Source organism: Triturus cristatus, chromosome 4_1, assembly GCF_964204655.1.
Source record: "Triturus cristatus chromosome 4_1, aTriCri1.1, whole genome shotgun sequence".
Lineage (NCBI taxonomy): Eukaryota > Metazoa > Chordata > Amphibia > Caudata > Salamandridae > Triturus > Triturus cristatus.
In genome coordinates, this window is record NC_140585.1 from 7,044,559 (window position 1) to 7,057,550 (window position 12,992).

A 12,992-nucleotide genomic window follows, 5' to 3' on the forward strand; every position below is an offset into this window, starting at 1 on the left:
CCCCCAATTCATTGGTTTAGGACCCAACCATAACATATTATTTTGGTATTCACTAGAGCCTAATGAATACCAAAATAATCTGTCCATTATGGAGGATTTATCGGCTCTCTCAGCATGAGCATATTAGCAACACTTTTATTCACCAGGGGGACTCGGGACTTCGCTGGACTTCGCATTGCGAGCCGACGCTGCAACTGGGAGGACTTCTCCTGCTCCTGGCCTCATCCCCCTGCAAGTCTGCTGGAACATCTGTGCCTGTGCGCCATACAGGTTCTTCACATGACCTGTGGAGATGCAAGACACCAGAAGAAATCTCCCTTGGAGTGAAGGAGTCTCCCCCCTGCATCTCCAGGCACCGCAACAAAGTTGACCGGTCCGCTGATCCTAGGCTCCCATGGACTCCGAAAGGCTCCGGAGCACCTCGTTTGATGCAAGTATCCCTCGTCAGAACCGCTAGAACAGAACCCCTGTGCGCCACGTCAACTTGCCGTTACAAAGGCTTGTTGACTCTCCCCTCCAGAGATCTTTGGTCTCAAGAAGCTCCAGCCTCAAGCATCTCTTCCAGCCAAAATCTTTGCCTCCTCTGCATCCTATGCACCGTGGGCCTTCATCCTTTGGTAAGCAGTTCGAGGTCCTCTTGCGACTCCTGTGGCTATGGCTTGTGGGTCCTCTTGAGGGTCTTCTTTGGATCCAGTGGGCTCCCCTGCTTGCTCCAGCCTGCTCTGACTTACCTGTTCATAGTGGGTCACTTGGGCCTGCTGGTCCCGACATTGCACCTTTTTCTGTGACCACGTTGGTTGCCGTTGCCAAGGCTTGTTGGTGCCCCTGCCGGACACTGACTTCTTGGCCCTAGACATCCAACATGGGACAGCTCCTGGTCTTCCTCAGCATCGCCTGGCCCGCACAGCTGCAACTTAAAGGGCACCGTCAGCTCTCCTGCATCTCCAACATCGGTGGGCATTCATCTTCCGCGTTTCCTGTTCACTCCTGAGTGGCATAGACTCTGCCCCCTCTGCTTGCATATTCCTCTCATCCTGAATCCATTTTTGGTTTCCACCGGACTCTTCTCGCCTTCTTTATCGGAGGCTTCTTCCTGTAGTCTTCCCTTGTGGTCTACGGCGGTTTCTGACTCAACTTTGCATCTATGGACCCAGCTTCCCAGGTGTAGGTATCCTAGCTCCTGGGGTATCCACAGGTGAGGTGGCTCTTAACCTTCCATCCTCCATGGGGTTTCTTCAGGGTCCGCTGGGAAGGGTCCTTTTTTTGTTTTAACTGCAACCGCGATTTACCCATTCACTAGAGCTGAGTACACGATCGTGTTCCCACACTGCACACGACCTCCGTGGAGTTCCTAGATACTCACCTTGAGTGATTCCTTGGGTCTCTGACTCTTCTACATCTTCTGGGTCCTGTCTTGACTTGAGTCGTGGTTTGCATTCATTTATTTTAGTATATGGTTTGGTCTCCCCCAGGAGACCACTGTGTATTCTGTGCAATTTACGTATTCTATTGACAAAGAATTGTGTGTATTGTGTTTATATCTCCGGGTAGGAGATCACACATTGTGTTAGTGAGTGTTAAAAGTAAATATATATTTTGTATAACTACACTGTGGTTCTTTTTCACTTAACCTATACCATAAGATTAAGTACTGGTAAAACAAGCTGCTTTGCACTCGTTTTGGACTACGCTTGAAGGGTGCTCTACACAGCTACCATTTAGAGAGCTTTCTATGGTTGTCTAAGACCACTAAAATCACCATAAATGTTATCTGGATTAGTGCAGGGTGCTACACTTACATAAGTGTGCACAATATACTAAGCCAGGCTCCTACATACAGGAATAGACTCTTGAGAAGGAATCTGAAGAGAAAAACAGAGCAGAGTTCATGGAGGCTCCCTTCACACTACGTGCGGTAGAAAATCCAAGGGGCTCAGCCTCTGTTTGGACCGTTCTAGCGGGCGCTGTCGCCTGATTGGCTGTATTTCAAGTTTGGTCCTTTTTTTGGAAGGACATAGATAGGCTATTATTGTGAATGTACATTAACATTATGGCCGTTAGTACAATTGAATACTGATTTCTATATACCATGGGACTCCCACTTCAACGACGGGGAATGATTCAAGCATGTGAATCTATGAAAGATCCAATCCTGGATAATTACGTTTTCCTTGTACACTTGCTCTTAGTCATACAGTAGTCATTTCATATGAAGTATACAAAAAGTGTAATACAATTGACCCTCACCTGCACTACTTTGTCTCTTCCCACCACCAGCCGGACCTGCTGGCCGCTCATCTGGAAGGAGACAGTGACTTGAGATATGAAGCTCACGTTGGCATCTTCTTGATTTTCCGCAGTGACATGGAATGAATGTTGAGTGGACGAGTTGCAGGTGGAGGTAATCTCATAGGCGCATGTACCCTGAAAATGTGCAACTGATCTGTCGAAAGTGATATAGTGGGTTCCACCAGATACCACGCAGGATGTTGTGTCATCCTGGCAGACCAGGCTACTGCCCTTCACGGCGCAGTACTGCGGAGAGGTACAACTGGCAGCGATGCAGTTGAAAACACCAGGTGCGACACAGGTACACCTTTTGGTGCAGTTGGACATCCAGGCCATGTCGCCGAGCTGTTTGAGAGAGAGTGAGGGTTTGTTATAATCCACACTAAAAACAACGCATCTTATTAATTCAACACTGCAACTCCCCCTGTAGGTCTGCGGTCAAGAACCCCATGGATGTACAAATCACATCACATCACACACCTGTGCTTGCAATGTCTATTCAAGAAACCCCATGGGCGTTTGAGCACATCACACCATCTCACATCACATTCTACACTGCCCCTGTGTTTGCAGAGTCTTCCAGGGGTGATTGAGCACATACCACAACATTACACAACAGTCTTCACTGCCCTGTTCTTGCAGTGTCTATCCATAAAGCCCCAGGGGTGATTGAGCACATACCACAACATTACACAACAGTCTTCACTGCCCTGTGCTAGCAGTGTCTATCCAAGAAACCCCGTGGGTGATTGAGCACATACCACAACATTACACAACAGTCTTCACTGCCGTGTTCTTGCAGTGTCTATCCAAGAAACCCCATGGGTGATTGAGCACATACCACAACACTACACAACAGTCGTCACTGCCCTGTGCTTGCAGTGTCTATCCAAGAAACCCCATTGGTGATTGAGCACATACCACAACATTACACAACAGTCTTCACTGCCCTGTTCTTGCAGTGTCTATCCAAGAAACCCCATGAGTGATTGAGCACATACCACAACATTACACAACAGTCTTCACTGCCCTGTTCTTGCAGTGTCTATCCAAGAAACCCCGTGGGTGATTGAGCACATACCACAACATTACACAACAGTCTTCACTGCCCTGTTCTTGCAGTGTCTATCCAAGAAACCCTATGGGGGATTGAGCACATACCACAACACTACACAACAGTCGTCACTGCCCTGTGCTTGCAGTGTCTATCCAAGAAACCCTATGAGTGATTGAGCACATACCACAACATTACGCTCCAGTCGTCACTGCCCTGTTCTTGCAGTGTCTATCCAAGAAACCCCGTGGGTGATTGAGCACATACCACAACATTACACAACAGTCTTCACTGCCCTGTTCTTGCAGTGTCTATCCATAAAGCCCCAGGGGTGATTGAGCACATACCACAACATTACGCAACAGTCTTCACTGCCCTGTTCTTGCAGTGTCTATCCAAGAAACCATATGAGTGATTGAGGACATAACACAACATTACACAACAGTCTTCACTGCCCTTTTCTTGCAGTGTCTATCCAAGAAACCATATGAGTGATTGAGCACATACCACAACATTACACAACAGTCTTCACTGCCCTGTTCTTGCAGTGTCTATCCAAGAAACCATATGAGTGATTGAGGACATAACACAACATTACACAACAGTCTTCACTGCCCTTTTCTTGTAGTGTCTATCCAAGAAACCCCAGGGGTGATTGAGAACATACCACAACATTACGCAACAGTCGTCATTGCCCTGTTCCTGCAGTGTCTATCCAAGAAACCCCATGGGTGATTGATTGAGCACATACCACAACATTACACAACAGTCTTCACTGCCCTGTTCTTGCAGTGTCTATCCAAGAAACCCTATGAGTGATTGAGGACATAACACAACATTACACAACAGTCTTCACTGCCCTTTTCTTGTAGTGTCTATCTAAGAAACCCCGTGGGTGATTGAGCACATAACACAACATTACACAACAGTCTTCACTGCCCTTTTCTTGTAGTGTCTATCTAAGAAACCCCAGGGGTGATTGAGAACATACCACAACATTAAGCAACACCCGTTACTCCCTTGTTCTTGCAGTGTCTATCCAAGAAACCCCATGGGTGATTGATTGAGCACATACCACAACATTATGCACCAGTCGTCACTGCCCTGTTCTTGCAGTGTCTATCCAAGAAACCCCAGGGGTGATTGAGCACATACTATAACATTACGCAACAGTCTTCAGGGCTGTTAGAATCAGGGGTCTCTGGTTGGCACAGGTAATTACTTGTGACAAGCAGGGATCCTCTACTCCAGTCAGGGCAAGGGACTTACTCCTTAAAATATCCCCTGCTCACCCTCTAGGTTGCGTGACGCGAGCAGAAAAGGCTAATCTCAGAGCGTTATGGGTTAAGCATTTGTAAATGCACACAGCAACTCAGTGACAACATCACACATAGACACCACACCAGGGTTGTATAAAAATAAGTATTCTTTATATAAAAAGGCTTAGTACAAGACCCAAATAACGTTTCTTAACAGGAGGCCACAATACTATCTTAGGAAGGAGCGTTTCTGGTTAATGATAAGCGTATCTTTGTGTATCGTGCGCTTCGCGCTGACTGTGCGGTTCATTTCGGGGAAGATCGTATCCCAAAAGAGTTAGTTACCGTTGCGGACATGCGGGTCCGATGCGCACAGAGTCAAGGCGACTCGTACAGTACCTTTGCAGTTCGTAGGGATCAACGCGGATGATGCTGCAGGTGAAGGGCCCCAGGAGCGTGCGTTGGCTCTCCTCCGGTGCGGCCCGGCTTGGTTAGATACCCCGGTTCGGGGTGTCTGGGCGGTGCTGCAGGGCGGAGCGGACGGTCCAGGTTGTAGCGGCTTCACGGTGCGGCGCGGGAATGCGCATCTTGCCTTGGAGCGGGGATGCCAATTTGAACCCAGCGGCGCAGTACGGGGCAGTCGGTACGCTTCGGCGTACGGGGCAGACTCTCCCGGTGGGGCGCTCCGGTCCTTAACTGCCAGCGGCAGGGTGGGCGAGGCGAGCAATGCGGCTCACGGGGGGAGGGTGCAGCGGGGTGAGGGCCCCAGGGGTGATTGAGCACATACCATAACATTACACAACAGTCTTCACGGCCCTGTTCTTGCAGTGTCTATCCAAGAAACCCCCTGGGTGATTGAGCACATACCACAACATTACGCAACAGTCGTCACTGCCCTGTGCTTGCAGTGTCTATTCAAGAAACCCCATAAATTCAGAAAAACCAGGTCGCTTTCCGACACTCATCTCTCTGCAGCAGTCAGAGGTAGACCCACGAGCTTCCCCCCAATCAGAAGCTGGAATAGGATTGAAGATACCGAGATAGACCTTTTTCTCTATTACTGGAATGCGTGTCAGAGTACTCCTGCAGTACTATTTCCCCTACTGGAAGGCGTGTCAGAGTACTCCTGCAGTACTACTTCCCCTACTGGAAGGCGTGTCGGAGTACTCCTGCAGTATTACTTCCAATACTGAAAGGCGTGTTAGGGTACTCCTGCAGTACTACTTCCCCTTCTGGAAGGCGTGTCAGAGTACTCCTGCAGTATTACTTCCCATACTGGAAGGCGTGTCGGAGTACTCCTGTAGTACTACTTCCCTTACTGAAAGGCGTGTCAGTTTTCTCCTGCAGTACTACTTCCCCTACTGGAAGGCGTGTCGGAGTACTCCTGCAGTATTACTTCCAATACTGAAAGGCGTCTTGGAGTACTCCTGCAGTACTACTTCCCCTTCTGGAAGGCGTGTTGGAGTACTCCTGCAGTACTACTTCCCTTACTGGAAGGCTTGTCAGAGTACTCCTGCAGTATTACTTCCCTTACTGGAAGGCGTGTCAGTGTACTCCTGCAGTATTACTTCCCCTACAGGAAGGTGTGTCAGAGTACTCCTGCAGTACTACTTCCCATACTGGAAGGCGTGTCGGAGTACTCCTGTAGTACTACTTCCCATACTGGAAGGCGTGTCGGAGTACTCCTGTAGTACTACTTCCCCTACTGAAAGGCGTGTCAGTGTACTCCTGCAGTATTACTTCCCCTACTGGAAGGCGTGTCAGAGTACTCCTGCAGTACTACTTCCCATACTGGAAGGCGTGTCGGAGTACTCCTGTAGTACTACTTCCCTTACTGGAAGGCGAGTCAGAGTACTCCTGCAGTATTACTTCCCATACTGGAAGGCGTGTCGGAGTACTCCTGTAGTACTACTTCCCCTACTGGAAGGCGTGTCAGTGTTCTCCTGCAGTATTACTTCCCCTACTGGAAGGCGTGTCAGTGAACTCCTGCAGTATTACTTCCCTTACTGAAAGGCGTGTCAGTGTTCTCCTGCAGTACTACTTCCCCTACTGGAAGGCGTGTCGGAGTACTCCTGCAGTATTACTTCCAATACTGAAAAGCGTGTTGGAGTACTCCTGCAGTACTACTTCCCCTTCTGGAAGGCGTATCAGAGTACGTCTGCAGTATTACTTCCAATACTGAAAGGCGTGTTAGGGTACTCCTGCAGTACTACTTCCCCTTCTGGAAGGCGTGTCAGAGTACTCCTGCAGTATTACTTCCCATACTGAAAGGCGTGTTAGGGTACTCCTGCAGTACTACTTCCCCTTCTGGAAGGCGTGTCAGAGTACTCCTGCAGTATTACTTCCCATACTGAAAGGCGTGTCAGGGTACTCCTGCAGTACTACTTCCCCTTCTGGAAGGAGTGTCAGAGTACTCCTGCAGTACTACTTCCCTTACTGGAAGGCGTGTCAGAGTACTCCTGCAGTATTACTTCCCATACTGAAAGGCGTGTCAGGGTACTCCTGCAGTACTACTTCCCCTTCTGGAAGGAGTGTCAGAGTACTCCTGCAGTACTGCTTCCCTTACTGGAAGGCGTGTCAGAGTACGTCTGCAGTATTACTTCCAATACTGAAAGGCGTGTTGGGGTACTCCTGCAGTACTACTTCTCTTACTGAAAGGCATGTCAGTGTACTCCTGCAGTACTACTTCCCCTTCTGGAAGGAGTGTCAGAGTACTCCTGCAGTACTGCTTCCCTTACTGGAAGGCGTGTCAGAGTACGTCTGCAGTATTACTTCCAATACTGAAAGGCGTGTTGGGGTACTCCTGCAGTACTACTTCTCTTACTGAAAGGCATGTCAGTGTACTCCTGCAGTATTACTTCCCCTACTGGAAGGCGTGTCAGATTACTCCCGCAGTACTACTTGCCGTTCTCAGAAATGCTTTGGGGAATGTATCTATTTTATATATTTATTGTGTGTTCTTTACAAAGTGCACAAAGGGCCACCGAGGCTTCGGAGCGCTGTACATAGAGAGATCTGAGGAGGGTCACACTGCAGTCAGGATCCATCCAGTGGTTTAAGATATGCTGTAGATTCACAGGGTCCCAAGAGTCATCTATAAAGCTCGAAGAGGAAGGTATAAAACAAGAGTTCACAATCACGAACAGGGCGAATGTCCGTCTCAGAGGAGTCCCCTTTTCTAGGAGTAAGGCTTTAACCTCCTTCGTGAACGGTCTGAGTGCAGTCAATAGGATGGAAGAGAGCTCCACACTTTAGGAGCATATCTGGTGAGCGCGCGCATTGAGTTCTCCTTCTTTTATCTGGCTGGGACTAGTGTGAGGGATTCAGCACTTCTAGATTCCCTTCCACATCCTGGCATCTTGATTCTGTTCGCCAGGTATTTAGGAGCAGAATTGTTCGGAGCTTTGTGTGTCGTGCTCGCCAACTTCAGTTGGATCCTGGCTTCCACCGGGAGCCCGTCGAGGGCTCTGAGTTTGTGTGTCGTGCTCGCCACCTTCAGTTGGATCCTGGCTTCCACCGGGAGCCCGTCGAGGGCTCTGAGTTTGTGTGTCGTGCTCGCCACCTTCAGTTGGATCCTGGCTTCCACCGGGAGCCCGTCGAGGGCTCTGAGTTTGTGTGTCGTGCTCGCCACCTTCAGTTGGATCCTGGCTTCCACCGGGAGCCCGTCGAGGGCTCTGAGTTTGTGTGTCGTGCTCGCCAGCTTCAGCTGGATCCTGGCTTCCACCGGGAGCCCGTCGAGGGCTCTGAGTTTGTGTGTCGTGCTCGCCACCTTCAGTTGGATCCTGGCTTCCACCGGGAGCCCGTCGAGGGCTCTGAGTTTGTGTGTCGTGCTCGCCACCTTCAGTTGGATCCTGGCTTCCACCGGGAGCCCGTCGAGGGCTCTGAGTTTGTGTGTCGTGCTCGCCAGCTTCAGCTGGATCCTGGCTTCCACCGGGAGCCCGTCGAGGGCTCTGAGTTTGTGTGTCGTGCTCGCCACCTTCAGTTGGATCCTGGCTTCCACCGGGAGCCCGTCGAGGGCTCTGAGTTTGTGTGTCGTGCTCGCCAGCTTCAGCTGGATCCTGGCTTCCACCGGGAGCCCGTCGAGGGCTCTGAGTTTGTGTGTCGTGCTCGCCACCTTCAGTTGGATCCTGGCTTCCACCGGGAGCCCGTCGAGGGCTCTGAGTTTGTGTGTCGTGCTCGCCACCTTCAGTTGGATCCTGGCTTCCACCGGGAGCCCGTCGAGGGCTCTGAGTTTGTGTGTCGTGCTCGCCACCTTCAGTTGGATCCTGGCTTCCACCGGGAGCCCGTCGAGGGCTCTGAGTTTGTGTGTCGTGCTCGCCACCTTCAGTTGGATCCTGGCTTCCACCGGGAGCCCGTCGAGGGCTCTGAGTTTGTGTGTCGTGCTCGCCACCTTCAGTTGGATCCTGGCTTCCACCGGGAGCCCGTCGAGGGCTCTGAGTTTGTGTGTCGTGCTCGCCACCTTCAGTTGGATCCTGGCTTCCACCGGGAGCCCGTCGAGGGCTCTGAGTTTGTGTGTCGTGCTCGCCACCTTCAGTTGGATCCTGGCTTCCACCGGGAGCCCGTCGAGGGCTCTGAGTTTGTGTGTCGTGCTCGCCACCTTCAGTTGGATCCTGGCTTCCACCGGGAGCCCGTCGAGGGCTCTGAGTTTGTGTGTCGTGCTCGCCAGCTTCAGCTGGATCCTGGCTTCCACCGGGAGCCCGTCGAGGGCTCTGAGTTTGTGTGTCGTGCTCGCCACCTTCAGTTGGATCCTGGCTTCCACTGGGAGCCCGTCGAGGGCTCTGAGTTTGTGTGTCGTGCTCGCCAGCTTCAGCTGGATCCTGGCTTCCACCGGGAGCCCGTCGAGGGCTCTGAGTTTGTGTGTCGTGCTCGCCACCTTCAGTTGGATCCTGGCTTCCACCGGGAGCCCGTCGAGAGCTCTGAGTTTGTGTGTCGTGCTCGCCACCTTCAGTTGGATCCTGGCTTCCACCGGGAGCCCGTCGAGGGCTCTGAGTTTGTGTGTCGTGCTCGCCACCTTCAGTTGGATCCTGGCTTCCACCGGGAGCCCGTCGAGGGCTCTGAGTTTGTGTGTCGTGCTCGCCACCTTCAGTTGGATCCTGGCTTCCACCGGGAGCCCGTCGAGGGCTCTGAGTTTGTGTGTCGTGCTCGCCACCTTCAGTTGGATCCTGGCTTCCACCGGGAGCCCGTCGAGGGCTCTGAGTTTGTGTGTCGTGCTTGCCACCTTCAGTTGGATCCTGGCTTCCACCGGGAGCCCGTCGAGGGCTCTGAGTTTGTGTGTCGTGCTCGCCACCTTCAGTTGGATCCTGGCTTCCACCGGGAGCCCGTCGAGGGCTCTGAGTTTGTGTGTCGTGCTCGCCAGCTTCAGTTGGATCCTGGCTTCCACCGGTAGCCTGTCGAGGGCTCTGAGTGATGGGGCAATGCGATCATTACGACGCGTGCCTGTTAAAGGTCTTGCTACTGCATTTATTGTTGCTTTCATGGGGGCTGGGCTGGCTTTCGGGAGACCTATGATTCTAGCATTCCCATAGAGACCTCTAGAGACGGAACTGCCGTTTTTAGGTCTTCAAGCGGTGCGAAGGATTTAAGTCTTCTTGGAATGTGCGGGTGCAGGTTGGCGCTCCTGAGTGCAGCTTGCATGTTTAGCTTTGAATCTAGTGTGATGCCCAGTGGTTTTATGGATTCGCAGATGGTTCGGGTGCAGTTTAGCGACTTGAGGCTTTGAGACTTTAGTTGAGGTAGTTGGAGTCTGCGATGTGGGGATAAGTAAAAGGATCTATCTTCTGTGGTTTTAGATGGTTGTGTGCCAGCCAGACTGGTGTTTTCCTCAGGGTGTCGTCTGGTCTCTGGATACCCTCTTGAGAGGAGAGTTTGACGTATAGTTGAGTATCATATGCTGATTGTTGCTTTATTATGTCGAAGACTTTTCTGGGCTTGGTCTTTGCTTATCAAGACCTGTTCGCTGTTGTTTTGGCTCTCAGGATCCCCATTTTGTAGGAGATTCTGCGCCTTCTCAGTTGTTCGAGGTGGGTAGTGTTTGGGTCCTTCCTCCATCGTCTTTCCCTCTGTCTTACTTGTCTTCTGTCATTGTTAATGTTTTGGTTGGACCGAGGTACTGAAGTTTTTTCCTTTAGCTTTTTAACTTTCAGTGGCACAGCTTTCGTATCTATGTTGGTCATAATTGTGTTAGATCATGGACCGATGTTTGGTCACACTGGGGTGCCAACGTGATTTGGCACAAGTCCCGCAGTTCTGCTCTGATTACCCAGTTTTTGCCTTCTCTTTTGACCTTTAATTTTGGATTCTTGTGTAGATATTTGTAAGAGAATTTGATGGTGGTCTGACCAGTCTACTGGGGTGATGTTGAGCATGTTTACTGATCCCGATTTAGCAATGATGAGGTTGAGGGTGGTACCTTTGTTGTGCGTTGCTCCCTTGCAACTTTGAGTCATGTTGAGTTCCTTGAGCAGGTAACGGAGTGCTGCCACAGTGGCTTCATTGACAATGTTCCAATGCCGGTTGTATTCGACAGTGCAGAAGCATTGTATGTGATTGCTTTCATGAGATGTTCCAGGAAGATAGTGTTGTCGCCAGGTGGATGGTATAGAAGCAGTGTTTTTGGTATCATTTTCTTTTCAAGTTTCATTTCAGCACCTCAAGAGTTCAAATAATGATGGCTCTTCTAGCGAGATCAGGTCTATGCTTAGAGAGTTTCTGTATATTACAGCAAGCCCTCCACGCTGCTCCACTGTGCGGTCAAGGCGTAGTATGACTAACTCTGGGGGAATAAGAAGTTCCAATATTCTAGCTGCTGTAGGATTGACCCAGGTTTCAGTTAAGAAGAGAACAGCCATAAGATCTTATCTGCTATACCAGTTGCATGTTTTGCAGCTGATCCGCAGTTGTGAAGCATGCATTTCAGGTTTGTTGCTGTTTTGTGGGTTATTCTAGTAGACATTGTGTTTGTTGTTATCGGGATCAGATTATTGTGATTGACTTGTAGAGGGTTGTCGCTTTGGTTTTGTAGTAAGATAGCTTGACAGACGGTTTGTCGGGGGAGGTTTTCTGTGTTCCCTGATAGTAAACTAGCAAAGTGTTTATCTTTTTTTTGGGAGAGGTGATTATTCGTTCTTCTTGGGCGCTGAAGCTTGGTGTCTCAGGGAGCTGTGTGTGTGCTGTTGAAGGTAAGTGTTCCCCTGGACGGGGTATCTGTGCATGTGCATATTTTCTAGGGTGTGAGGGATAGTGATGATTTTCATCTTCACTCATATCATGTCGTCCCTTAGTAGTTGCAGGTAGTCATTGATTTTGGTTACGGGGAGTTTGTGGGACGTGGTCTGACAGACACCATCATCATTCTGTGTGGATGTTTGCAACGTTTTGTGACCATGAGGCATTAGTATTTCCATTAACTGCTCCGTCAGTGGGATGTTTCTCAGGGACTGATGAGTGGTTGGACCTCGGGAGGTGTGGGCTGTTTGTAGGGTCTGGTTGGACACTTTGAGGAGCTGTATGGACTCTGGGGCTGCAACTGCTGATGAGAGTAGTATTTTGGGTGGTGAAAGTGGTTTTAGGATAGGGGGTAGCGTTCGGGGGTTATGAGATGGGCATCTAAGAGGTTTTGCAGGGGCTGCTGCTTGCCTTTTCAGGTCTGGATGGAGACTCTGAGGTACTAGTTATGCTGCAGGACTGATGGTGCTGATTGGTGTAGATCTTTCGGTGGTGTCATTGGGATTCAGATCATGTTTACATGTTGGGTCTGAGGCAGGCGGTTTGGGGTTTGAGGCAGGAGGCCTGGGGTATGAGGGATGTGGCTTGGAGTCTGAGGCAGAACTCCTGGGGTCTGAGACAGGTAGCCTGGGGTCTAAGGCAGGTGGCTTGCGGTCTGAGGCAGGTGGCTTGGGGTTTGAGGCAAGTAGCCTAGGGTCTGAGGCAGGTGGCATGGGGTCTAAGGCAGGTGGCTTGTGGTGTGAGACAGGTGGCTTGGGGTTTGAGGCAGGTGGCTTGGGGACTGAGGCAGGCAGCCTGGGGTCTGAGGCAAATATCCTGAGGACTGAGGCAAGTGTCTTGGGGTCTGAGGCAGGTGGCATGGAGTCTGAGGCAGGTAGCCTGGAGTCTGAGGCAGGTGACTTAGGGTCTGAGGCAGGTGGCTTTGGGTCTGAGGTAGGTGGCCGGGGATCTGAGGCAGGTGGCTTGGGTTCTAAGGCAAGTAGCCTAGGGTCTGAGGCAGGATGCTGGGGGTCTGAGGGGCAGGCAGCCTGGGGTCCGAGTCAGGTGGCTTGGGGTCTGAGGCAGGTGGCTTGGGGTCTGAGGTAGGTAGCCTGGGGTCTGAGGCAGGTGGCCTAGGGTCTGAGGCAGGTGGCTTGGGGTCCGAGACAGGTGACATGAGAGCTGAA

General features: G+C 50.9%; 1 protein-coding gene across 1 annotated transcript in view; it reads right to left on the reverse strand.

The window, feature by feature from the left end:
- LOC146839269 (zonadhesin-like) overlaps window positions 1-12,992 on the reverse strand; it is a 209,088-nt gene that overhangs the window by 39,059 nt on the left and 157,037 nt on the right. Inside the window, exon 6 of the mRNA XM_085650331.1 lies at window positions 2,248-2,634. Coding sequence (XP_085506457.1) covers window positions 2,248-2,634 — 387 coding nt within the window. The remainder of the gene's footprint in view (window positions 1-2,247; window positions 2,635-12,992) is intronic.